Source organism: Lathamus discolor, chromosome 6, assembly GCF_037157495.1.
Source record: "Lathamus discolor isolate bLatDis1 chromosome 6, bLatDis1.hap1, whole genome shotgun sequence".
In the NCBI taxonomy this organism is placed as follows: Eukaryota; Metazoa; Chordata; class Aves; order Psittaciformes; family Psittacidae; genus Lathamus; species Lathamus discolor.
This window is the reverse complement of record NC_088889.1, coordinates 90,513,345-90,540,998: the sequence shown is the minus strand read 5'-3', so window position 1 is coordinate 90,540,998 and position 27,654 is coordinate 90,513,345. Positions and strand designations below refer to the sequence as shown.

The window sequence follows — 27,654 nt, the reverse complement described above, 5'->3', positions numbered from 1 at the left end:
CTTTGTCATATTAATTTACAGCTGAGTGTGGCTCCAGGCCATTCTGCACACTCAGAAACCTCCCTGCATGAGAACTATAAAATGTTCACCCTGGATTGAATTAGCATCCAGAATGAAATATGTGCTCAATACCTTCTCCCCTCCTAAGCTGGCTCCCTTCAGGGCATGTCTGAGGAGCACAACAGAGGATGGAGATGCAGCACCTGCTTGTGCTTCGAAATCACCAACCTCCGGTGCTCCCAGGGTCACAATGAAGGTGCATTAAATTCAGCAGCGTTTCTCATAGAGGAAGGAAAATCACATTGAGGGCTTTTTAGTTATTAATCTGAACGGTGTTCAGTAAAATGCCTGGTTTTAATCACCGGAGCCACTGCACCGTCCTCACTCAGCCTGCATGTACTTTCCATCCACCAGCCCTGCTCCATCCATGCGCGCCGGGTCATGTATGAACAGCATTTCCCACACGCAGCCCTGGATGCACTGCAGGTGTATTGGGTGACTTCTGTCACTGTACTTATACTTTCTTTGCCTGCTATAAGTAAAAGAAGGCTGGAGCAGCTCTGCTCTGGAGCCAGGCTGAGAGAGCTGGGCTGGGGCAGCCTGGAGAAGAGAAGGCTCCTCAAGGGGAGACCTGAGAGCAGCTCCAGTGCCTAAAGGGGCTGCAGGAAACCTGCAGAGGGGCTTGGGACAAGGGCCTGTAGGGACAGGCCAAGGGGAATGGCTTGAACCTGCCCGAGGGGAGACTGAGCTGAGCTCTTAGGCAGAAGCTCTTCCCTGTGAGGGTGCTGAGGCGCTGGCACAGGGTGCCCAGAGAAGCTGTGGCTGCCCCATCCCTGGCAGTGCTCAAGGCCAGGTTGGACACAGGGGCTTGGAGCAAGCTGCTCCAGTGGAAGGGGTCCCTGCCTGTGGCAGGGGTTGAGCTGGATGAGCTTTAAGGTCCCTTCAACCCAAACCATTCTATGAGCACATGTACTTGACCAAGACCCTATTTTGCCTCCAGCGTCATCACTAGCACTGATAACTTACTACAACGGTAAAGCAAAGATGACCACACAGTCACTTGAGCAGATCCACAAGCAAAATAAAATCATATTTCCCAGCAAATTCTTAGCAGAACCCACATGGCAAAACATCCTCCTCCTGCCTGCTGCAGGATGACCCAGCCAGCAAGGCACCGAACAAGTCTGGTTTGTAAAACTCAGTAATCCTGCTGAAAAATAGCTATTTATGAGTAATAAATTCTCTTTCAAATGCAATAGATTGTTGAATACATTTGCAAGGTTTGCCAACTGGCGGCCAGGGGACTTTGGGAGTGGAAATCAAAATCACCCCTTCACTCCCACTGAATCAATTCCAGTCTTGCTTGACTGAGTAACCTCACATGCACCCTCTCTTTCCCCATCATTGAAAGTGTATCCAACAAAAGGGATTTCAGGGAAAACTAAGTCATAGAGAGCAAGTTTACGAACAGCTTTTGTGTTCTACAATTCATGAGCTTGATTGAATCGTGGCACAAATCCCAAACCTCCATGGCACATGGTGGCACACAGGGAAGGTAATACAGAACTGGAAGGCAGAACCAGAGAGGGATGTGAGCCATGCAACTGCTGTCTGTGTCCTCCAAAGACACTTCCCTGTTTGGTTTTAGGATACTGAAAGCTGAATTTACACTGTGGTATGGTGGGGATCATCTTTGTAAATCACAGAGAGGATGGGCATGTGAAGAGAATGAGTCCTCACTTTTCTACCGCACTGTTTCAGTCAGAGGAACACTTCTGGGCACTGCTCCTTCTTATCACATCATTCCTAACCCCTGACACTAAGGGGTTAGTAAAGGGGAAACCCCGCCAGGCCTCCAGGACCTGCCCCAGACCTTCTGCCCCAGGACCAGCAGAAGGCTCAGAACACGGGAATCATGTGGGTCCATCCCAGGAGAGGTGGGCAGAAACCCTTCCACCATGTCCGCATCACAGCTGCCATGGACAATGAGAACCACACAAACCCATCTCCAATGTCCCCCTCTAAGTGTCCACTGCATGTCCCAAGGCTGTCATCCCACCTGGATGCAGCTCAGCTGCCTCAATGGAGACAAGAGGGAGAATCTTCCAGGGAAGGTCCACACAGGTCCAACCTCCAGCTCCCCCAGACCTCCCACTAAGCTCTCACCTCATCTCTGCCTGGTCAGTGTCTCTGCTCTCCAGCTTTACTTCAGACCTCTCACTCCCTCCTTTCTGTGTTCACTCTCCTTCCAATTGCCTTTCTAATGAGCTGATTAAATCTGCCTACACCCAAACAGGATCCACAGCACTGCCCTTGCTCCCTCTCCCCCATCCACCAGCCCCACTTTCATCTCTGACCCCCCTCCCCAACAGATCACACCCAGGCTCAACTCTTAGTTCAAGACGCACCATCACACAACCCCGTAAGGATTTTACACTTCCCATAAGGAGCAAAACATCTCCAAACTGTTTCCTTACGTACTTGATGCCAGCAAACATGATTCACCCAGGGTGATCCATCACCCACCGCGGTGCTGCATCTCACTCCGTACCCCCTGAGCCATGCAGCTCCGAGGGAGGGAAAGCGGCTGAACTCCCAAATCCTTCCTTTTCATCCCAAGCAGATTGCTCTACCCAACTGTACCTCTTCCAGGCTGCTGCACTTTGGTGATTCAAAGTGAAAGGGGGGGGGAAAAAAAGCCTAAATAATTAAAATGTCATTCAAGCTCAAAGCCGATATGAGTCACTGTTACAAAAAATATCTTCAAAATTCCTTCAGGAGTGGGGGATAATTATATTCCTCCCTATCTATTGATTTTTCTCTACAATGCAGATGTCAGATTTTCCACGGGTTTTTTTTCCTTTTTCCCTTTTTTTTTTTTTTCTTCCTTTTCTCCCTGGAGTGAGTGTCAAGGAGGAACAAAGCTCTCTTTGAGACTTTTTCAGCCCAAAATTAATGCTGAAGGGGAGGGGGGGGAAGAAGTGGTACAGACAGGCCAATAGCACGGGAAGCTGGGAAAAAGGCTGGTGACTCAAGCTATGTCTGCAAACCCCTTTTGATACCAGCTCTGGAGAGAAGGGTGGGGAATGGGGCACCAGCCTGATAGATTTAGAGTCGCTTTAAAGACATTCCTGCGTCTTCACGCTACAAAAGACGGGGGAAAAAGAGCCAAAATCTCAATGAAGGGCAATCCTAAATTCTAGATTTTATGTTTTTTCATTGTATAAATATGAAACACTCTCAGAGAAGATCCCAACTGGTGCCTTGCCTACAACCACCTGCAGAAAACATGGTTTCAGCATCCTTTGAAAGCCAAACCTACACCAATGTATTCTGAAGACAAACCAGCTGTAATTTACACCCCAAGTTCATGGAAGAGGAAGGAGCTTTAGGAAGTTAAAATTTCAATCATACAAGGATTATAGGACAGGGGACAGCCGGCTGAGCTGAGCCGAGGCTGTGTGAGACCTGGCACCCAAAGCACTTGGATCCAAGAGGCCCAACATGATGCCTTTAGACCACACTACTAAATTCCTAATACCAAACACTGCTCCAGCTTTCTTCTGCATTTGAAGGGATAAATCTTGAATATTTTCTGGATTTTATTTCAGCCTCACTAATAAACACCATCCACAAATGCTGTATTCACCAGAGTTGACAGGTATGACACTAGAGCCGTGATACACAGAAGTGGCACCACCCTGCTGCTGGATGTATAAAACTGCCTCTGAACACCATGAGGTTGGTTTACGACTTCTTTTTCCTTATATACCTCAAAACAGTCACAATATTTCATTGCCCAGAGAAACAAAGGCTCCAGCTTTTTGAAAACACCATACAGTTTCTAAGGCCCTTCCATACCTCAATCTTAATGTTATGGCTATCAAAATTGTTTTCATACTTTAAAATACTTGCCTAATTTATAAGCCCAAATCTTCACTTGCAGGGCACCCTGGTGCAGGGCTTGCTACGAACCACGGTGGTGGGAGAGGCTGGATTTGGTCCAGACCTGTCCAACCCTTCACAAATCCCACCTGCAGGCTCTGCCACCCAGTTCAAGCTCTGCGGTGCAGGAAGGATGATCTGGATCAGGAAGAAGCTCTTCCCTGTGAGGGTGCTGAGGCGCTGGCACAGGGTGCCCAGAGAAGCCGTGGCTGCCCCATCCCTGGCAGTGTTCAAGGTCCAATGATGGCGCTTCCGTATCATGTGGAGAGCACGAGTTCTGGTCTGAGACTAGCAGATTATAGGACCAGGCTCCAGATCCTCGGAAGAACCCATCACCAGGTGAACAAACCCTACCTGCCTGATGCTCTGAGGATGCCTCCAGGCCCCTGAGCTCCCAGGACAGGTCCCACTCATGGAGGAGGTGAACATCTGAATTCTGCTGCAAAGGACACAGGCTGGTCCAGCTCAGAAGCCAAACCAGCATCACCACAAAACCCAACTGCCAAATAACTCACGGACTGGAAAACGCTTTCCTGAAAGAGAAGTCACTGGTGTTGTTGATTTTTGTTGTCTCTGTCACTGGTTTTTCCTCTCAGACACCAGAAAGCCCCTTTGAGAAGCCACCAGGACTGCACCAGCATCTGACTGACTTTGAAGACAGCGCTGCAAGGAGTGGGTGAAAGGGATTTATGAAAAGTACTTGGCATTAGGGGCTCCGGGCCTTTTACAGCCACCGAAGGAACAACAAGTCTTCCTGCCAAGGGCTATTACTAGACAAATGGAGAGAGATCAGAGGCACAAAGGAGGTTGCTAAGGAGTCAAGTGTGGGATCCCTGCAGAGAGGAGGAGGGCTGCAGCTGGGACGGCAAAGGTCAGAACATTGCAGACATCATTTTCCAAAAATTCCCATGAAGCCCCGGCGCAGGAGCCGGGAGCCTGGCCCCGCCGCGCTCGCCTATGAATAATGAGAAAGCCATAAAAGAAAGCTCCTTTTCTTCCCTCCTACCCACGCTAATGTAATAAAACAAATTAGAATAATTATTCTCCATTTCAGAGCCGTAATGCCCAGGATGAGGGCACGCTTGTCACCGAAATGACAACTACATCCGTTTGATTCTCCTCCTCGATATTTACAGAGATCGCCTAAATTCCAGCTTTGATTTCATTACATTTAATGGGATTTTACTACAGGCATCCAGATTCTGTTTGCTTCAAAGTCTTCCTGGTTTTTGCCAGCAAGTTCATCTCCCTTATTAGCTAATCACATCCCCACCCTTTCCAGTAACCTTTCAAATGCCACCCACGTTCTGACACTTTTTAACAGAATCCAAGCAAAAACAAAACTTAGAGACACGAAGTTGAACATGAAATTCTAAAGTGATTCGTTGCAGTTGCTTAAAAGCAGCTTTTTTTCCTAATAGGAAAGAAAATGAATGATTTAAAGAGCTTAAACATCTAATGAGATACAAATAATCTGCACAGAACCAATCCTTTCTCTGTGAAAACACTGTGAAAAATGGACAACGTTTACTAAGAAACAATGATGAGAAGTCAGTGGAAGCATTTATTGCTAATTATTATAAATCTTTCTGCACTATTTCCTTCCCAAGGCTGCCTCTTTAAATGAGCTTTTTTCCTCCTGTAAAGGGGGAAACATCTTTTGTGTTAAAATGCCAGAGGATCTAAATTATTTTCTAAGTCTCTGCCTGCCAAAAGTGCTCTGGGACTTTTCTGTTCCACAGCGGCTTCTTCCAAGGATGCACCAGGAGAGCTCAGTGAGGCAGAGCCTGGACTTGCAGGTTCCGAGGGAGTTACATTTAGAAAGGGAAATCCAGAAAGTGGGAAAACACAAACAAAGAGAAATCTTGTTTACAGGAAGCGACCCCAGGCGAGGGACCGCCAAGGCACGCAGCGTGCACAGATGCACTTGGGCTTCCCTCAATTCTCCGGGTGCACCTCAGGACCCTTGCATGATGCACCCTGCATAAGGAGGTGCGTAGGGCCAGAACCCTGGGAAGGGCTCTCCAGTACACGGAGATGAGGTGAGAGAAGAAAACCCCTTCCCTGCATGAACCCATTCCTGTCCTGCGCCCTGCCACCACCCTGGGGAGGAGTGAGCAGCCCCACAACAGTCTTAGGGGCATCGCACCAGGACACTGCAAACAGCAGACTGTTGTATTATTATATAAACCACGTATAGATTACAAAATATTATTATTATACCATAACATAACACACATATTAAAGGACCTAATTCTTGGGGCAAATTGAGGCTTGGGCTTAAGCTCCCCAGCCAGGGAGCAGAGCCTGGAGGGCACGGACCCATCTGCACAGAGACCCCGCAGAGTCCTCCTGGCTCCAACACCTGCAGCAGCCAGTGATAGATTGGCAGCTTTAAATCTGAATTTCCTTGCTTTGGGCACTTTTAAATTAAAGTGGTAATGTGCTTTAAATCCTGTTTCCCTGTTTTTTCACTATACTCTTCAATCCTTTCCTCCAGAAACTAATCAAGATGTCTCAGACTCACTTACACTCTGCCTCAGCCACCTTCCCTTGTAACTTATTCCATATGTCTGTGATCCTTTGCAAGACACAGCTCCACCTTAATTCCCTATTTACTTCCAGTTTCCCAACATGCTGTTACACCCCCAGACCTTGAATGCCCCCCCACCTCCTCACTGTACCTTTACTAGTGATAATTATTTGCACAGAACATCACATCATCACGCTCGCAAACATCACCAACCTGGTCCTTCGACTCCTGTACTCATCTCAGCGGTGCTGCTGCTAACAGGACATTGCAAACCCCTCCTGATGCAATGCAAAATGCTTATTGGAAACCCTTGAGAAACAGCCACCTCTCCATGAAGAGTCCGAGCAAGCCACGTTGCACACATATGGGCTCATCCATATGTATGCGTCTATAAAGCATCACTGCTTGCACAGCACCAATATCTCCACCTGGTTACGGCAATGGGAAAATGACCTAGCGTAAAGAGGTGCAGGAGAGGCTGGCACAGAGAAGCTCTGCAGGTGACTTCTAAGGCGCACAGTACTTGCAGCAGAGGGGCACCGATGGGTCCTGTCCATCACAGGGGATCCATCACCCAAAACATAGGGAACAACAGGAAAGTGCCTGTCAGTTCTTTATTTCCTTCAGGACACACTAAAGGCATTTTTCCTCCCTTGTTGGACAGGTCTGAAAAAGCCTTGCTTCAGTGACACCATCTCCATTCCCTGAGAGACATCATCCAAGAGACCTGGACCAAAGCGGACACATCCAAGCAGCAACCCTCTACTGTTCCATACTGGTTAGCAGCTGTGCTGGCCAGGGATGGCTGCTCCTGGACCATAGTTCTGCTCCCATGAAACAGGGATGCAGCAGGCCAGCGAGAACAAGAGAGTGGGAATCTTGAGGTGTTTAACCCTTTTGAAGACTGATATTCCCACTGACATCTCCCTTACTCAGAGCCTGTATTGGGCTCGGATCCACTTTATCAGCACAGCAACCACCAGCCCTCAGCTACAATACAGAGAACTGCCAGACCCCATGTTTGTCTCACAAAGAGAAAGGTGGTGAAGGAAGAGAGACAGGAGAAGGCTTTAAATGGAGATGATGAAAAGCCACATTGATTAAAGGACACCATCACTGCTGGGCACTTCCAGAAGGATCGCTAACACTGATATCATCCTGTCCGTGTGCCATGTACAAGCAGTATAGACTTGCATTTGCTCTGGTGCAAGAAACCTCAGTCTCAGCTCTTGCTTCTTGCTGGCCTCGAATCCAACCTGACCTAAAGGCATTTCATGTGCCTCATGTTTTACAGGAGGAACATCAGCTGTAACCAGATAATGACATTTCCATGCTGCCTTTAGCACCAGCCCTCCAAGTGCCAGCTGCAGTTGTGGCCACGCAGAGATGCAGTAAACCAGCAGCAGCTCATGCTTCCAGGCAGGATTCCCTCGCACAACTTTCCCCACTAACTTCATCTGTGGCAGCAATCCAGGCCGTGCACAGCTCATACACACTCATTAAAACCTTCAGGAATACGTCAAGTATCTCCAAACCTGAAATAACATGGAGCAGGAGAGGCAGCCCATGTGCAAACGCCATCACACACCCCCATAAAAGCCACTCCTGTCTCCTCCACTCAAAGCTGACCACAATTTAATGCCTTCCCCAGTTAAGCCAACGATGTAATGACCCAAGGACAAATCCTGGCATGGGACTGGACAGGATTTTGGCAGCACCAGGCTCAACACATCTGCCCAAGCAGGAAGGGGTCCCAGCACCTTGCTGGTCACAGCATCCTCTGCTGGACAGAGCTCCCACATCCTCGCTCCTGCTCTGCCTGTGCTCATCCTTGTTTCACCCTGGCTCAGTTTGGGATCTGTTTCCCCATGCCAGTCCCTAAGGCATATTTTCTGTCCCAAACACTTGGGTAGTTCTTACAGGGGACTCACTGCTTGCTCTGCTCTCTTGTAAATCCTTGCCCTGTCCCATCACTACCACTGTACTTCACCAGCTCCAGGAGGAAGAGGCAATCCTATGCCAAGAGTTAGGCCTGAACTCATTACACACGCTGTTTATATCTGCTTTACTGAAGGCAATATGTGCTGATAGGAGGGAGCAGCCCCACATTTAACTGCCCCCTGTCAAAAATCCCCTCTGGTGTGAGGCTGGAGGAGCTGTGAGCAACAAGCAAAGGCAACCCTTGGGAATAACTGGTGAGGAAATCATAAATGTCTACAGTCAAAAGCACCCCTTTGCAAGTCAAGATTCAGCTTGAGGCACACCAAGATGCAACCCAAGCTCCTCCGCAGCAAGTGGGATGGGAGGGTTAGAGCTCCTGCAAGGCAGCAAAACCCCAGGATAGAGAAATCAGGAGACACCCCAGCACCCAGCACTGCAACCCCTTACCCATGAGGCTGGCTGGAGGGGGCGCAGGGATAAACCTTGCCTAGGGCTCTCCCAAACCCCAGTTAAATCACATTCCCCCACTCCCATCCCTTTGCACGTGCTTTTTCAGTTACTAAGTTTTATCAGAGTTACTATAGTTACACCCACAGGTGTTGATGAAAATCGAATTCTCACGTTTCTGAGCAACTACACACGCAATGTCTCTTAGACACTGAGCTAATGAAGGAACAGAAGCTGTATTTATGCTTTACGTGCGCAAACGCTAATGACTTTCAGGATCCAAAGAGCTACTACGAAGTTTCAGCAACATAGTGTTAACAATTCATCAGCTCAACCCCATCAAATACACCGAGTCCCACAACAGCTCTATGGGGAATGGAACAGTTGGGAAGCAAACTCTGTCTGCCGAAAACTATATACAGATATATATATTTGAGAGAGGGCTGAGGCTTTGAGAGTGCACCATTGTGCCTTTGATTTCTCCCCAGGTAGTTGCAGATGTCAAAACACCTAATAATCCATCCTAATAACCCAAAACACCACCAGGCAGTGATGCCAAGCAAAGCACCTCACTGACAGCGTGAGCTGCTCCTCTTGGCAAGTCACCATGGTTTGTTTAATGGCCTTGCTTAATGCCTGACAGCCAAGCACCTCTACTTACCCGCTTGTGGAAACACAAACCAACACTTTGCATCTTCCAAGCTTCGAGAAATCAGAGTGACAAAGAGTCACAAGGAATATGACAAAGACATCAAGTCACTGAGCAATTTTGAGGCAAATCCGCCCCGTGAATGTCTGTTTGCATCACTTATTTCCTAACAAGCTGCTCCTCACACAAAGGGACCGCTATTCTGTTGCTTCTGTATGTTCCTAAGAAGCATTCGTCTTTACATCCCGCACTAATGGGTTATTAGGCACATCAAACATATAGATTGAATCATGTAATTATGCCTTTTAAAAAGGTAGCAATATTTGAGATCAGCCCAGCACTTGCTGCCAATCAAACCCCAGAAGCAGAACCTGCTCCTCGCCTCCTGCAAGAACACAGATGGGGTTCTTCTACTTCCCATACACTGCATGACCTCCCGTAGGCCAGCCCTGGCAGCCCCAAGGGAGGCCACGCACAGTAAAGCAAGATCCGGACGTGATTCCCATGGGGAGGATTAGCCAGGATACACAACGCTCACACCAGTCTGGAGCTGGACGATCACAGAATCAACTAGGTTGGAAAAGACCTTTAAGGTCAAGTCCAACCTTTACTCCAGGACTGACAGAGCTCAGATGCTCCAGCAGCTAACCTGGTTAAGACTAAGACAGAAGCAGAAGGAAGCAGGACCATAGTGGGGATGCTGTGGATTGTCAGGAGCAACAGTTAACTCCTAACAGGAGAGAGATTAACAGGGAGACACTAAAGAAAAGGTAGCAAAGCAGGGGAGCAGGCACAGTGCATCCCTGAGCTTCATGGCTGCTCAGGCATCTTCCACCAGCTCTATGGATTTCTATGGTTTATGTGGTAGGAAGACCAAAGACGTATCGCTGCTCCAGTGCTCCTTCCCGTTCTGCAGAAGATAAGTTCATGGCCAATCCCACCCTTGGGAAAAACAGCCTCGCAAACACATTTGTGCACATGCTGCAGCTCCTGCCCCCATGAAGGAAGAGCTCAAAGATGGCCTGGGAGCAGGTGAACCTCTGCTCCAGAAGGATACTTCAGTTCCACACATTAAACTCGTTTCCTGGTGCCTGCAGGCATCATTACCCCGGCTGAGAAGGAAACATGCATGTGTTTGGGCCCCAAAACATTAAAGATACCATCAATCACTGATTTCCACTTGCTTGTATAGATCCCCTCTTAATGACCTTTCCATGTTTGCCTCTCCCATGCCTGTTACTTATATATCAGTGACCTGAACAGACAAGGGACGTGGGGTGGCAGCTCTTCTGCAGACAACTCTCCCCGAGACAACAGGGAGTTATCGCTCTCCAGATAAACCAAGCAGCAGCACAGATAACAGTAACAAAGACATTTGGTGAGCACGGTTTCCCTTCATATCCAACCTGTCCCATAATTCAAAATATATATTACAAATGAGCAGGAGCAAAGCAAAGCTCAGTCCGACTCCTCTTTTAAAAGGAAAACAGGATGCAAACTTGGTGACCACAAAACTTGTGTTTCCCACCGCTGGGTGTCATGGATTGTCAATCTCTTTCTATAGTCATAATCCTTAGTTTAAAGCTCTGGGATATTCTGAAATGGCCTAAATGTGGATTGAGATGACAGGATAACACCCCTGACACACCTTTATTTTAACAAAGATGTGTCAGTTCCTTATGGATTCTTTTACAAGCTGCTTGGGAGTTTCCACCGGCACCAGGACAGTAATGCAGCAATTGTTCTCTTTGAGAACACAGAGCAGAGAATGACAAAGAAGTAAATCACACACAGAGCAAAAATAACTCGGGGTAAAGCTCCTTGCTCCTGGAATTACCCACTGGATTCCCAAGCATCTTATCAGGAGCCAATCACAACAGCAGCACCAACATATCAACACTGATATTCTTACTCCTATGTTTGTCCACCCTAAACTAAACACTAATAGTAAGCTGAAAGATGGGGTGAACCAGAGCATGAAGCATTTCCTGCTACACTCTTCTTCCTTGTAACCAGAAAAATCCCTAAACCAGAAGACTCTGTTGCGCTGGACCAGGTTTGCTGCTGGGATGAGACAGTTCTGCTGTCACCTCAAAAACGCAGATACGGGAAGTCCCACTTACAGCTCCAAGCATGATCCTGAAGATCAGCCACCGAAAGCCCCAGATGACGATGCTGGAAGGAGGAGTGTGCTGGGGCAGGCGGGAGAGGGTCCAGAGCGGGCAGAGGAATATCCCCAGGAAGCCTGTTTCCAGGAGCTGCGATTCCCATCCTGTGGTGCCAACATGTGAGAAATGGAAAAGAAAATGGTTACTGTTGAGTCCTGTGAGTTATCCTTTCACAAACTGTGAACATCCATGCAGGAAAAAACCCAGCCACACTGTAACTGATGCTTTTTCAGTTCCATTTGGAGGAATGCAGGTACCAGCTCTGCCCTAACAGACACACAAAACCCTGGGGATTGATGCTGTAAGCTACAGGGAGCACCTCGGTTTGGTGTGTTGGGTTGTGTAGCTCTGCTCCAAGCACACACACAAACACTTTGATCTTTACATGGTTACTTGATGCAGCAGGAATCATAGAGTGGTTCGGGTTGGAAGGAACCTCAATGCTTGTCCAGTTCCAACCCCTTCCACGGGCAAGGACTGGAAGCAGGTTGCTCCAAGCCCCTGTGTCCAACCTGGCCTTGAGCACTGCCAGGGATGGGGCAGCCACAGCTTCTCTGGGCACCCTGTGCCAGCGCCTCAGCACCCTCACAGGGAAGAGCTTCTGCCTACGAGCTCAGTCCCTCATGCAATCTCCCTTTTTTTACCTTGATACACGTAAGGTTCCTTAAACCAAAATGCAATTGTTTTTCTTACAAAAATCATACATTAGCTATTAAAAAATCCCCATTCTTCCCCCCATGCATCCCGCGCTTTCTGGAATAGACACCCCAACTGCCAAAACCAGCGCTTCTGAGACAAGTGAAGTATATTGTTATAAAACCAGCTGCACCAGGAAAGCAATGGCTAACACAAAATGTGAAAGGTTAATTGTTACTAAACCCAGCTACACACAGCAGTTACGGGTCTAACTGGCACCAAACTGGTAGTATATCTCCTTCATTTCTGCCCACACAAGAATCCCACTGTTATCAGCGTTTTCATATGTAAATCACTGTGTTCCCTGCAGACATATAGGATGCGTGTGGCTGAGCTGGAAGGCACAAGCCTCTAGGAAGAAAGTCACTCCCTGTGAGGGTGCTGAGGCGCTGGCACAGGGTGCCCAGAGAAGCTGTGGCTGCCCCATCCCTGGCAGTGCTCAAGGCCAGGTTGGACACAGGGGCTTGGAGCAAGCTGCTCCAGTGGAAGGGGTCCCTGCCCATGGCAGGGGTTGGAGCTGGATGAGCTTTAGGGTCCCTTCCAACTCAAACCATTCCAGTCTATGCTATGCTATTCTATGCAATCCCACACTATTCTATCCCTCCTATTCTAGTCTATTTATGCTATGCTGTTCCCTATATGCGCATTTCCCTTTGGGAGCAGCATCCCCTTTCACCAACAAGGACACAAGTGGCATCACTTTTTAACCCTGATATTAAAGCCAGCTCCTCAGGAGGTGTTTGTATGTGTGGAGGCAAAGGGCATGGAAGGATGGTGTGATCCTGAGTGACACATTTCTCATGCATTAAGTGGGTTATACACGCGTGCATCAGCCCACAGGGACGAGTGTGGAAGCGCACGTGTGTCCGGAGGGAAGCCAAAGCCTTCCTGGTATGCGCTGGCCTTCCAGGATCACGAGTTCAGCTGCACCTGCGCTGCTTGCTCCAATCGACAAGCCTGAATCCTGGCACCGCCACAGCACCCGGCTGCGGTTCCAATGGCATGATCCGTGCGGACCGTGCCAGCAAAGGGACAGCTCAGCGCCGCAGCGGGAGGCAGGAGCGGAGCAAACAGTGCTGCCAGCTGCTGGGAATAACCTCTGCAATTCCCTGCTGCCGACAATGGCACCAAACAGGGTTTAACTGCAAGTGCAGTCAAGGACAAACGACGGTCACAGCACCCATTCAGAGGTCTCTGGCTGAACCTCCTTGGCTTGTGGTTAAATCCTGCCCAGCTCCAGCTGCTCTGCGCAGCAATGGGCAAATTTGCTAGCACAAAGTGCAGTGCTGGACCTTGCTTTGTTACAGACCTTAGATCACAGCAAGCTCCTGCTAAAAACCAAGCTTAAAGTACAGGTCTGCACGGAGAGGCTCTGATTTATTAACAACCCTCTTCCTGATGGACTGAGCCTGCACAGCTGGTAACGTGGTCATGCAGATCAGCTTTCCATACTAGCATGCGTCACCCAAACAGTCACACTCCCCGTCCTCAGCAGCGGAAGCTCCTCTCCTGCCTCCATCCATCTTCCACCCCAAGCAGCTCCTTGCCCTGTACCCTTCCCCACAGCAGCCCTCTCATTTTCCCATTCTTCCTTTTCCCATTCAGCATGGACTTGTCCTGACACTTCTTATTCCAATTCCAGGCTTCATCATGTCCAAAATACTGCTCGATGCTACTCCATAAGCAATCCAAGCACTTGTGACAGTTGGATTACCCGAGGTGCTAGACTGTGTCATGGTTTCAACTAAAAATTGCAGCTAAATCATGAAGACTTCCAAGGACACGAACATGTTCAACACCACAAGCATATCCATAGCAAAAGGGGGAAGCTCTGCTCCACCTCACATTAGCTTTATTGTAAGTTGATATTAGAAAGCAAGATTACAAGATCCATCAACACAAACCTTGCCTTTCGAACTGCTGACTTACCAACAGTTGTTCCTGTCTACCCTTTGAAAGCCTCAGACTAATTCCCTTGCAATCTTAGACAGGTTTAAGGCCATAACCACGCATCTGCGGAACGCTGCTGAAGTTTGAGCATCACAGCCTTTTCAACATCACTTCCCAAACGCACTGTGACACCTACAAGGTGTCAACCAAGCCATCACACCTTGGGAGGGAAGACCTCAGGAAGAACTGGTACTTAGCTGACCCACGGAGCTGAGTTGTGACAGCAGTTTTCTCCCTATCCCTATCCTCCTCTTCTTGCTATCAAGTGGGCAGCGCTGATGAGATGTATTTGCTGACGTGGCAGTGCCAGGCAAAGGAGCCCAACACAACCACATCCTCCATCTCCACCAAACCACACACGAACCCTCCTTCAAGCTGCAGAAATTCCCATTCTTGACCTTTTTGGACAGTTCTCTAACAACAAAAACAGGGACATGGAAGAAATCGTAACCTGGGGGGATGTGGAGGGGGAATCAAATGATCCCTGACTTTAGGGCTGTGAGAGTGGAAGGCAACTGATGAGCACTGGGTGCTTTAGGAGCAAAGGTCTTTTCCTTGTAGCAATCCTAGTTTATCCATACAGTGACGTTTTTGGAGTAAACCCCATTTTATCAATGACAGAGACACTTAGAGGCATCGGGGCTACCCGAGATGGCAATTCCCATCCTCCAAACGCCAACCAACGCATCCCTATGGCCGGGCTGAGCTTCGGGGCTCACCTCCAGCCCGGTCCCTCTGGCCCCGGCGCACACTGATACTGCTGGGAACGAAAGGGTCACGTTGTTGACCCACCTGCTCCTGTTTTCTTCAGTTGGATCTAGTCAAATTTCAGCAGCTGCAGCGCGGCACAAAGCGCCCCATTGTTATCCCCGCGCAGGCGGGGGGAGCCACGGCCTCTTTTGGGGCAGAAAAGAAGAAAACTGAAATCAAATCAACTGCCAACGGAGCCCCACGCGTGCTTCCAGTGCCTGTTACATGCTCCGAGCTTCACCGGGTAAAATCCATAGTTTGGTGTTTTCCAGAGGTCTCTGCTGAGGCAGGGAAAGGGAAGAGTGGGGAGGATGTGATGGGGGGGTAGGAAAGGCAGGCAAGGGGAAGAAGCAAAAGAAAATCAAAACGAGCTTTCCCATATCCCTTACGGGACATAAAACCCTGCGTTTGGGATGAACTGTCTCCAAAGCAGCCCCATTACAGCTCCCTATAGTAGTATTTCTAATGGAAGAGAGATTATACACCACAACATCCTTCAGGTTTCCAGTCTTCACCTTTCTTATTTACCAATCAAACAGCTGATGAAAACCCAGCTGAGTTATCACGGCTTGTCAATGGCTCCAGAGGAAAGCCTTTCCCACCCAGCCCAGCTCCATCATCCTTCCTGCATCTGAGACCCATCTTCTGTCTGCATGGACACTCAGGAAGCAAGCAACGAGGCAGAGAAGTGCTCAAAACCATCAGAACTAAATAGCGAGCAGTCAGCTCCACGGATAATGAAGTTTCTTACTTCCATGGAATCACAGGACCAGCCGGGTTGGAAAAGACCTTTCAGGTCATCATTTTCAATTAATCTCCTTTTCTGAGAAAAATCATGTGGTGAAAACCCAACCCCACAACCAGCTCTGGCAGAAATAGCTCAGATCATGTATGAATCCCCCCTCCTAAACCTCGGGATAAGGGGAAACGGCAGCGCCTCTCTTTGTCCATCCTCACGTTAACTTTACAGGGCACACGTTTGCATGGCCCAGACAAATGTTTCCCCAACATCCACGCGTTTTACAGCCCCGTCTGCAGCAGCGCACGGGGCCGGGAGCGGGCACTGCAGCTGTCTCCCTATGAATATTGTGTGTCAGACATCCCGGCAGCCAGAGCAAGGCAGATATCCAACCCGGACCGACCTACCCTGGGATGAGATTAACTGCTCCCGAGCCACTCCTCCCCTCCCTACCTCCCTGAAATCTGCCCTGAGCTCATTCCAGCGCCAGCATTAAACCACCTGTTGAAAACAGCATGGGTCACGCTGGTGGCTATGGGGTTTTCTGACCAAGGACTTCAGTCTCCAAATACTCTTTGCAACTACCGTGTATGGGTCAACCGATGCAAATGGACCAATATCCGGCAGTGAGTAAACGCTGAGTAAGTGGTGTTGACCTGCTGGTGCGCTCCCACCGGCGCTGGGATGCTCTTTGCTTCCGCACCCACTGCTCATCCCCATCTCCTTCCCCACTGGGGTCTCCTCCTTCACGCTGCCACTCATCTCCCACTTGCAGAAATGAACGCAGATTGAATTAGATCTGCTCAGAACTGTACTGATCAATATTTCTTTTCATAAGTACCTCTGCCTTAAAGGAGAACAGTCACATCAAACCCAGTTCTCTTTTCCAACACTGAAAGATAAACCTCAAAAACACCCCCCCCCAAAAAAAAAAACCCATTCATGGAAAAATATTTCTGCTTTTTCCTTACTTTTAATTTTTTTTCTAATCTCTGTAAATCGTTACAACTTTCAACATCCACAGCAACAACTTCCTCAAAGGAAAGCAAAGCTCCAAACTACCCCAGCACCAGCCGCATCGTTTTGAGGTGCCCTGCTGATGCATCCTCTCTCAAGTTAAACACTGTGCCTGCCAGCTAACCAGAAATACCTTTATCCCCAGCGTGAAATACTGCCCCTGCTAAACCCCATGGCAAAATCATCACCAGTTTCAGCTGGGTTTGGATTACACACAGAGGTTTCACACGTCTCAGCTATCCCCTCTGGAAACGTGATGGGTTTTCCCTGTGCTGAAGACAGGAGCTAGGGAGTGGGTGCACCAGCCAGCAGGGAGAGCATCATAGGGCTGACGGTATCACATCACATGATAGTTTGGGTTGGAAGGGACCTTAAAGCTCATCTAGTTCCAACCCCTGCCACGGGCAGGGACCCCTTCCACTAGAGCAGCTTGCTCCAAGCCCCGTCCAACCTAACTTTGAGCATTCTTCCACTCCTACCCCAGGCCACGCTGCTGCCCCAAGCACCAACAATCCCAAGATCCAAACTACCTCCCCACAGTCAAACTCTGCCATGTCTGTTTTCCCCAAACACCACCGATATTACGTATTTCAAACTCCTCTTTTACCAAAGAGAGAAGAGGCTGCTAATACCTCCCATTTCTGCACCAACAGAGGAGTTCTTGGTGGTGTTGGCAGGTTTGGAGCAATGTTATCGATAACTTTTGTTCTTCAAGCATAAACCACACAGAATATAAAAATATAATAATTTAGCATAAAAACTTTTAAAAGCTTCCAAGTGCTCTCCAGGGTAGTCATTAGAAACTACTTAGGTACCAGGAGGGTGATAACAGTGAGTTAATGCAGCATTAAATTAGCCCTCCTTCCATGCAGAACTTGAAGTGACAGAGGAATCAATTGGGAGGGGTTTTATTTTCTTCTTTAACTCCTGGAGTTAATGGATTTCCTGTTTTTAGCTCTGTGGGCGGCTGTCATTCTGAGGGATCCAGAGATACTGGATTTAATTACTCCGGTTTAAAGTAAGGAAAATAATTCCACTTGTGCTCATACGAACTTATGGGCACCGGCATCTCAAGCGTGGCCAGTACAGCAAGAACACGCTGCTCATTGGTGTCGTCCCTCATGGGCTTCTCAATGCTTCAAGGTGTCCCTCAACATCTTCACATGGCCAACAGCCTCAAGACCTATGCCACAGATCTTGGTGAGCATCAGGAGTGGGTCACAGCCTAGAGCTGGCTTCCTGGGGCTCCCTCCATCCTCCTACAGGCACATTTTGAGGTGGTTTGGGGCCCTAAGACAACCCAATAGCAGGTTTAGCAGTTCCTCTGGACTCACCTCCATCAGTGGGGGATTCATTCCACCTCCCTTTAACAGATTAGCAGGAGTAAGATCAATGATGCCCATCAGGAAATTCAGACAAAGATCAGCAGGGTTTAGGCTGGCCACAAAGACAGGGGAGAAAAGAAAAAGCTGAGCATCCTGTAACAGCCCACAGACCAGGGGTCACACTGAGAACTTCATAAATGAAACGGGAAGTGATGAAAGGGACTGACTGAAATGAGATGTGGAACAGAAACATGAACAGGATGAAAGGAGAGGCCAAAGACAAGCGACACCACCATGACCAGGTGACGGATCCATTCGGTACTGGTGGTACGCGTTGTGCTAGGGCACAGCAGCGTGTTCCCACTCAAACAGCTCTCAGCAGAAGAAAGCAGCTTTAGAGGCTTGACACAAGAGAGCCTGAAGGCAGAGAACGATCCCTGGCTGCCAGGAGCACCAGAGGGAAGCTTTCCCTGCAAAACTGATCACCTGCCTACTGCAGAGCTCTCCGTTCTTGCTGGAAGCAAGTCTTGATGGATCACTGGGTAGGATCCAGTGCCAGGATTCCTCCATTCCCCTGTGCGGAGGTTCAGGTATACACTGCACATACCAGCAGAGACCATCTACTGCCAGGTTTCCTCATGCCTTGGGAAACAAAAGGGAAAACGTGCATCATCACTAAGGAACTCGGGTTCCTGGGACAAAGAATTCTAAGCTGGAAGGGATTTTCTTTCCAATTACCCTTTCTGTACCGGCCACTTTGAAGTCCATGATCCAGCTAAAAGCCAGTTACAGTCTTCTGATGAGTTTTCTCTCTGGAAATCCATGCTGCTCAGATGAAAACAATTCATGATGGCACAACCAAGCGCACAGAGTAAGGAGGGTTTGGCTTAAGAGAAAACAAGCAAAACCAGAACATTCCCGAAAGAAAACAAAGGCAATGACTGGATCCTTACCTACCAAACCAGAACAGTCAGGGTTTCACTAGCAATCAGTAGTTGTTATACACATTCCTGCTATGTGACTGGAAAAGCCCCAAATTCACCTCACATAAAGCTACTCCAGGGATACTCTGCTTGGCTTTGGTGGCCACAGGACATGAACTGCACACCAAGAAAGAGGCAGGGAGAAAACCAATGGAAACAAGCACAAATGTTCACCCAGGACACTCAAGGTCGTGCTGGGATCAGGCGGTGGGGATTCTGACACCTCTCTGGGGATAAAACTCCTGGGAATGTCATCTTGCAACTTGGCCTTGCTGCACACCGACCCTGTCGGAGACAGAACAGGAGCCCCCAAGCATCTGGAAGAAGTGGCACCTTATTCCCACTCTCAACCTCAGGATGCTGCAACCAAAGGTTCTTTGCCCCAGAGAAAGACACCAAGGGCTTTAGAAGCCAGAGCTGAGTCCAAAATACCAAAGAATCCCTTTGGTGCCATCCCTTCCAGGTTACATTCCTTCTTCCTGGGCTTTTCCTCCTTACTCTCCACCAAAAAAAGGCCTACAATGAAGCACAAAGACAGCAAATTCCCACCTTCTCAAGCAACCTGATGAACACATTTTATCTGCTCTTTACGGACAGGACCCCTGCAGCACGATGCCATGTGCCTGCAGAGCTAAATCGCTAAAAACAGGTGTCTGTTGGGTGTTAAATCTCTCTTCAGGCTGCTTTGGCAGCTTAAGAAACCATTAGCAGCTGTTAACATGGGTAGCATGGCAACGTTGAGCCTAACAGCTCAACCAGCCCCCTTTCTTCACCATTTCTAAACTCTCCTTCCCCGCTCATCCACTTGAAGCAAGAACGAATTAAACCCAGCACCATGAAGGCACCTGGCAAGCTCTTTTGCCAGCAGACAGAAAGCAAGCCTTGAAACAAAAAGCATATTAGACAAGTTTTTCCCTGCTGTATCATGTGAGGCTCCCAGTGCCCTGGAGAGATCACATTTTAGCCTCGTGCAAGCACGTGTTTTAGCATCAGGGTTTGCAGATGATGATAAATGCTCACTGAGGGATGACTCCTTCATCAGGCTTCCCCATCAGTTTGAAGTGGGCCTCCCATGTAAAACCTCTGCCTTCCAGAATTCTTCCTGAACGCAGTGCCTCTAAAATACAGTTTGTATCTATCCTGAATAGGGAAAAAAGGCTGCATAGTTGATTAACCTCAAGGCAGACATCCCCATCCAATGCCCCAAAAGGATCACGGGAGTGATAAGAAAGGTGTAATATCAAAGGTAATACATGAGAAGACCATGAGCAAGTTACGGCCAGGTTGAATGTGAAAAGCCATCCTGGTGCAGGACAGGAAATACTACAGGTCCTACAAAGGAGGCCTAGAGAAGGAGAGCACAACTTACACATTGGTTTCCAATGGGCTGTTCTTACCAATGACATCAGCCATGGTCGTGGTCCCACCACCCATCATCAGATGCCCATTTCCTTCAGCAGTGGCAAACACCAGAAAGTATTTTAACCTACACGTGGAGCTTTCAGTTACATTTCTGAACCATCTTTTACACTCAAAACCTTAATATAACCCACAACCAACCAACCAACCAAAAAAAGCAGGATACTCTTTACACAAGACAGCATGAGAAAAACCACTGCAGTGCCTATAACAGGGATTTTCTGATTCCAAAAGGGGATCTGCTCTGTCTGGAGTGAAAGCTGATTCTGGGGAATACAGGTAAAGAAGAAAATGGACACTGCTGTGTCCTTTAGGACATCCCCTCCATCCCAGACGAATTAAACAGGGCTCAGCTACATCACTAACGCAACTGACTCTAAGGAAGCTCTGGTGATGTAAATCTGCTGTAACTCAGGAATGGTTTCATGCAGGCATTTTTCAACCTGATGAGCTCAGAAGTGACCAAAATGACTAATGGGACCTCAACACCCACAGCTTTAACCTCCCGGAACAAAGGAAGAAAGAGGGAGCAGGAGGAAAGAAGACCAAACGCGGAACTCAGGAAATCAAAAAGCTGCTTTCAAAACCCATCTGATTTTTAAAGGATCTGATGGATACGTAGGAGGAAACAACAGTTTTTTGGCAATTACAGGATGAATGCCAAGAAGTCAACTGCGTTAGGAAGTTGTTCTCTCCCTGCACAGTACAAAGAGATGCGCAAACACACAAACAGAACTGCTGATGGTCAGAGACCTGAACCATGCACCAAGTCTTCCGAGTCCTGAAATCTCCCTGTTGATACAAAGAGATGAACTCGATCGGCAATCATTTAATCCAGGGCTTGAGCAACTAAACCATCACATAACGGGCTGAAAACTGTAAACCGTAACAGAAATCAGAACTACTTCAACATAATTATTTTCAGCTACAGCAAATGGATCTGTGGGCAGCTGTTAAGATGAGTCTGCAGGAAACATTAAACCTCCCCGGCGAATCTGCTGCCACGTACCAAGGACGATTTACCAAACCCACCCACTGTCAAAGCTGGTGTTCTTCCCATCATTACTCATCTTGAGAAGGAGCCAAAGTGTCCCTTGGACACCTTTAAACCAATCTGTTAATGGGTTTCAAAGGCAGGGAGGGAAGGAGGATGCAGCAAGCGCAGGAGCCGCGCTCAGCCACCTCGAACCAAACCCTGCATCTCCATCTTCATCGGAGGAGAGCTAAGCAAAACGCCGCAGGCCTGATGTCAAGGTTTCACATGACGCCCTCTTCACCTCATCCCCCAGAAACAGTCACAATTACTACACAGCATGGCAAAGCCACAAAGTTTTATCTCTTTCTTCTTGCCATAAACCAGCCCCAAACATTGCCCTGATTTTGCCTCTTCTCTTCCCTCTACCACAGAAATTCCCCACCGTGATCGAATTACTCATTGGTCTTGACTAAGATACACTGAGAGGAGGGAGAAACAAGAGTCTTAAGACCTCAGGTCACTCTTTCAAGCTCTTTTCTCAGCCTGTCCTAAGATTTTACTCCCTCTATGAACCGATGCACAGCGGTGCCTTAGAGCAGCTTCCACCATGTCAAAGCTTACAACCTGCACAATACCGGGGGTAAATACCCAACTATAATATGCATCTGAAACAGAACTTTAGGCTTGAGATGATAAAAAAGGGTAAATAGAAATCAGGTTTACATTGAGAAACAGCCAGATGTGGCATTCATTAAGTACTGCTCCTATTAAGATGCCATTCACTATGCTTCCTCACCACATGTATAGATACCGTTAAACCTGAAAAGCTCAGACACTGGCAAGAGCTGGAGACAGAGACCCTCATTAATATGAACCAGCACTGGAAGAATCACTGTGGATTCCATTTTTAGGAATAAGCAAGTTTCGGAGTGGTAAGAAAACAGAAAGCTAAAGCGACACAAAGCAGGGATATTTATTTTGACAGCTGCAGTTCGGTTGTTTTAACTGGTTATGAGGGGTTTAAAGGAAACTCCGAAATACACATGAGAGACATGGACCTGCTTGAGTGAGCGCACAGGAGGCCATGAGGATGCTCCAAGGGCTGGAGCAGCTCTGCTCTGGAGCCAGGCTGAGAGAGCTGGGCTGGGGCAGCCTGGAGAAGAGAAGGCTCCTCAAGGGGAGACCTGAGAGCAGCTCCAGTGCCTAAAGGGGCTGCAGGGAACCTGGAGAGAAGAAACAGAGATGAAAATAGGAACATGCTTCCCTGCAGTGGACACTGCACCTACCAACACATCCTGGTTAGCATCAATAGACGCCAAATACTTCACTCCCATTCACCTGAAGGGCAGGATAAATTACAGTTTCTAGGTCCTTTATTTGCTGTGCCTGGAAACAGGTCATACCTTGATGCACCTTGAAACGGTCTTGCCAAAAGCCCAGCGAGGGCAATGGGAGTCTCCCGCCCAAGGGACATAGGGATGGGGATGATGTGTGGCAGGATGGGCTCCACCACAAAGATGCACAAAGGACAAGGATGAAGGAAGAGGAGGAGTAAAATATGCACGGCTGTGCCTTGTAGCAGAGGAGGGCAGCAGCACATCCAGGACCTAAAACCAGCAAGTTTGGTGTCTAAAATGGTCCAGGGCAAACGTTTCCTCTTCAAGTGCACTGTGCACACATTGCCACGGAAACAGCGGCTCTGCAACCTGTCCTCAGCTATCCCCTTTGATGCAGATTCCAAGCCCAAATTCACCTGGGACAGGAGGAAATGTTCCCAAGAGCCCTGAGCTGTCACGTTCAACTGTCAAGAGAATAATTTGATGGGAGAAGTATCAAGGGAGCGATCAAGAGAATCTTGGAAAGGGAATTAATACAGATCTATGTTCCCGAAATTACAACATCCACTTCAAACCCGTGCACGCCGAAATCTGTATTTACCCAAGGCAAAGGAACTACATAATTGCCCTCTGCAGGAACGACTACACAAGACTAAACACGTGCTGCATGCTCTGTGGGGAGTCTCTGGTCCTCCGCAATCTGCTTCAGGCCGTGCCATTGCCTCAGTTTACCCATTCCCCTGCGTCCTTTGGGCTTTGCATTGCACTTCAGGTACCACCACATCAGGCACCAAAGGGATGCAGGAAGGAAGGAACCAGGGGTGGTACCGGCAGGTTTAGAACCACGGGGCTCTTCCTTTCTTGTTTTCGGCTCCATCCATCAAACCAATTTCCCTTGATAGGAATTAATGACACTTATTACTTCTGTCGCCCCCTCCAGATGCAGGGTCTGGACAACTGTTGGAACTGGGTGGCTTTAAGGTCCCTTCCATCCCAAACCATCCCATGATTCTATGCTCTACAGGGCCAGAAAGAGCCATGGAGGAACCCTGAAGCTCCAGACAGAGCAACACTATGAAGCAACAGCTAATATTTTAAGCCTCACAGTTCTATTTTTATTCATGTCCACATCCCATAGTCAGCAACAGAACAGCGATAGAAAGACAACCCTAAATCCAGCCCCGGCTCTCCTCTAGCCAGGAGATCATTAAAAAACCCCAAAACACAATAACAGCAAACCCAACCAAACAAGCAGCTCCACCACCACGCTCACGGGATGCAGTCTTTCATTCTACATTGTCCAACAGCTCCGCTGGCACGGCTTTGGGGTCCAGGAATGCATTTTTGAAGCCATCAGCCCTTTCCCTACTTCCTAGAGCTCCCGGCGCACATTTACCACTGATTGCTTCTGCTGCAAACCTGAAACCAACGGCAAAGGGGCTCTTGGGGATGTTCAGGGCAGGAATTTTTATAGAAACATACAATTATAGAATGAACCAGGTTGGAGCAGCCCTTTGAGCTCACCCAGCCCATCCGCTCCCAGCGCTGCCAGGGCCACCCCTAACCCATGGCACTGAGGCCTCGTCTCCACGGGGTGTGAGCACTTGCAGGGCCGGTGCCTGCAGCCCTGCCCTGGGCAGCCTGTTCCAATGCTGAGCACCCTCTGGGGCAGGAATTGTTCCTCAGCTCCATCTAAACCTGCCCTGGGGCAGCTTGAGGCCGGTTCCTCTTGTCGCATCCCTTGTTCCTTGGTAGACCAACCCACATCACTGCATCCTCCTGTCAGGCAGATGTAGAGAGCAATAAGGTCCCCTGAGCCTTCTCTTCTCCAGACTACAAATAGAGCAGCTTTTGCTCTGTTTGTGACCACAGACATTCAGTATAGATTCCTAAAGATGCAGCAGCCTTCACGCTGCTTTGTTGCGAAGAGGAGCCCAGTTGACCATGGCCCAGCCACCGCTCATGGGCTGGCTGGGTTTGCACATCCCATCACTTGGGTGAAAACCCAAAGGGTTGGCACAGCCAGTTTATCAGCAAAGCCATCTTGATGCTCGTGCAACCTCTGGCCACAGACCTGATGCAGGTCATGGCTTTCTGAAGACCAAGACACAGGTTGAGCATCCCAGCAAACATCTACCAACAGCACCCCCAAACGATGCCTTTCTACAGCGCGGCTGCGAACGCCACGAAGCCTTCCTGGTAAAGAAAGGAGGCGAGAAGAAAAGCAGCATGTTTTCCCATAAATATTACCATCCCCTGAGTTGGGCTGAGGAGCTGCCAACTGGAAGGACTCGGTGGTTTGATGATAACACAACGTAGAGCAAGATTTTCCTCTGCCCCTACGAACAGCCACAGCTCTGCTGCCGGCAACCTGGGTGGTGGCTTTCCCATGCGTGTGACATCGAATTCACTCGTGAGGATATTCTGTACCGTACCAGTAAGAATTCTTGCTTCTCATTTGAAGCAGCAGCTTTTTACATTTTTATATAAACCGCTGCAATCGACCACATGAATCAAACTCGCCCGCGAGAGTGACAACTGATATTAAACAGCTATTCACATATGTCCCAAGACCACAAGACTCGTACGCCCGCTCGGCTCTCCCCGCTGTAAGAAATCCAAATGACTTCAGTGCCTAAACCGAACCATATGAATTAATCACTGGCTTTTCTGCCCTCACTCTCCAGCGTTATTAATTCAGGCTGAAAACGCATGTGCCCCAGAACAAAGAGAGATCCAGCAAGGGAGCAAGTCGTTCCTTAAGCGTTCGGCAACGTGAAGCCAACCTGGAAACGCACAATAGCAGGGACCACGTGGGGAGTTTCCATACAAATGGCTATCCATCCCCCAAAGCAGGGGAAAATACCCTGCCCCTGCTTTAATGCAAGTGCATGGAACCAGCTCTGAAACAGTCCCTCAAAGAATGCATTCTTTTTCATCAACAGAAAGCACTGCCCGGGCTTTGATGCGAGCTTTCAATCATTAATGGGAAACCTGTCAGTAAAGCTGGGGGCCGAAATTCCCAAACTGGAAACACGTGTGAAGGTAGCCTGAACACCAGCCCCGCTTACCCCGGTGATTTATCATCCACCTGAGGCCGGGCTGTGCTCACACCAATAAAGCCCTGGGTGGAAGAGAGCAAAAGTGTCTTAAAATCATGTGAAACACGGTGAGGGAACCAGAAGCAATCCCAACATACCTGCGTTATTTGTCCAAATAATTACTCTATAAACCAGGCACATTTTAAATGGTACCACGTGCAGTGAACTTCTACACACAAAATCGCTCCTCTATACAAAAACTACTCCTCTCTCTTTGATGCTACAATGAATGCATTGCTCGGGTGGAGAAAGCCATTTAAAAGGGATCAATAGCGTTTTCGCGTGACACAACGTCCTGCTCTAAACGATTACATGGCAGGAGAAGTAGAGATATCAAAGATAAAGCAGGTTTCAAAGTCTCTATAAATGTGGGAATAAAGAGAACGGAGCACAGCAAACCTGACCTAAAGGAGTGAAGAAGTGCTTTGTTCCAAAAGAAGAGCCCAGATCCAATTCCAGCCGACGCATCTGCAGAGAGGGGAGCTCTTAGCAATCACCTGGGATCTCCGGTGATGCCTGGTGGTCTGTGGAGTTATTGCCATTACAGAGGGGGACCCCAAAGTGATGGGTGACAAACGCCACGCTCAAGGCAGTGGGTGTCAGCAGCAGGAGTTACTTTCGGCAATCACATGAACCTTGAGTTCGCGGCAGTTTTCTACCTGCTGCTGGTACAAATACAGCCTATTTTGCCTTCCATGTGTGCCCAGGCCATGGCTTTCTGAAGCAGGGACACAACTGCAAACCCAGCTACTTTCTTTCATATACAACCCAAGCAGGAAAAGAAGCTGCTGGCAACCCAGGATTTAGAAGTGAAATAAATCACTTGGGAAAGATATTAATGTACAGGATAATTTTCCAAAGAGAAAGCGCTGACCCTTAAAGAGTGGCATTTGTCAGGAGGTTTTGCGTTCAATCCAACAAAGGAGAAGTCCGAAACGCTGTTTGTAACCGTAAGTTAGGAGTTTAAAGGTATCCCATGAAAAGGTACAGCGATTTCTTCTGGACATAAACCGAAAGGTAGGACTGCACAACCTCAGTGCTTCATAGCTAATAATAACAAACAGATGGGAAAACATTAGCATAAATTATTCTAACTGTCCAAGCTGTGTGCCAGAAAGTCTTGGCCAAATTCCCCCGCTTAACTATCCGCATTCCATTTTCACTGTGCAGATCCCGGAGCTCCCCATACCCCGGAGCTGGAGATCTATGCATTGAGCCACTTGCTTTTAGAGTACATCAAGAAAATCACTGCAGGGCTGACACAGCACTGCAACACGGGAGCAAGGAGTTTATCCAGCGAGCTGTGCTGTGTCACAGCACAGACGGAGCTGCAGTCCCGATGGCAAGGGCCAGCAGCCCACCAGAAAGCCCTGAGGATGTGGATTTAGTTTTGCTTTCTATCTGGGGGTAGGTTTGAAAGCCCAAATGACACTTTGGTTTGAACCTCACCCACTCTGCAGCAAGAACACAGGCAAGAAGACAGCTCTTAGCCCTGAAAGCCTTCCAACTCCCTTCCCAAGGGCTCTACAACCAACACAGCTGTAAATCCTGGAGCCTTTTAGGACAAAGATCTCTGTGCTGTGCCCACAGAGCCACATGAGTGGGGAAATCAGTGCGGAGCGATGCTGCCCTGTGCCAGAGCCTGGAGGAATCACAGCCCCGGGGGCCATTCCCCATT

The 27,654-nt window shown here is 48.6% G+C and overlaps 1 protein-coding gene and 1 long non-coding RNA gene across 2 annotated transcripts in view; both read right to left on the bottom strand.

The window, feature by feature from the left end:
• The window catches only part of LMF1 (lipase maturation factor 1), a 225,792-nt gene that overhangs the window by 160,310 nt on the left and 37,828 nt on the right, over positions 1–27,654 (bottom strand). Inside the window, exon 4 of the mRNA XM_065684805.1 lies at positions 11,639–11,787. Within this exon, the coding sequence (XP_065540877.1) occupies positions 11,639–11,787 (149 nt within the window). The remainder of the gene's footprint in view (positions 1–11,638; positions 11,788–27,654) is intronic.
• On the bottom strand, positions 15,141–19,424 carry LOC136016983 (uncharacterized). The gene is made up of 3 exons (XR_010613797.1): positions 18,899–19,424; positions 18,647–18,802; positions 15,141–15,357 (listed from the first exon to the last, which is right to left on the bottom strand). It is a non-coding gene; the product is annotated as an uncharacterized LOC136016983 (long non-coding RNA).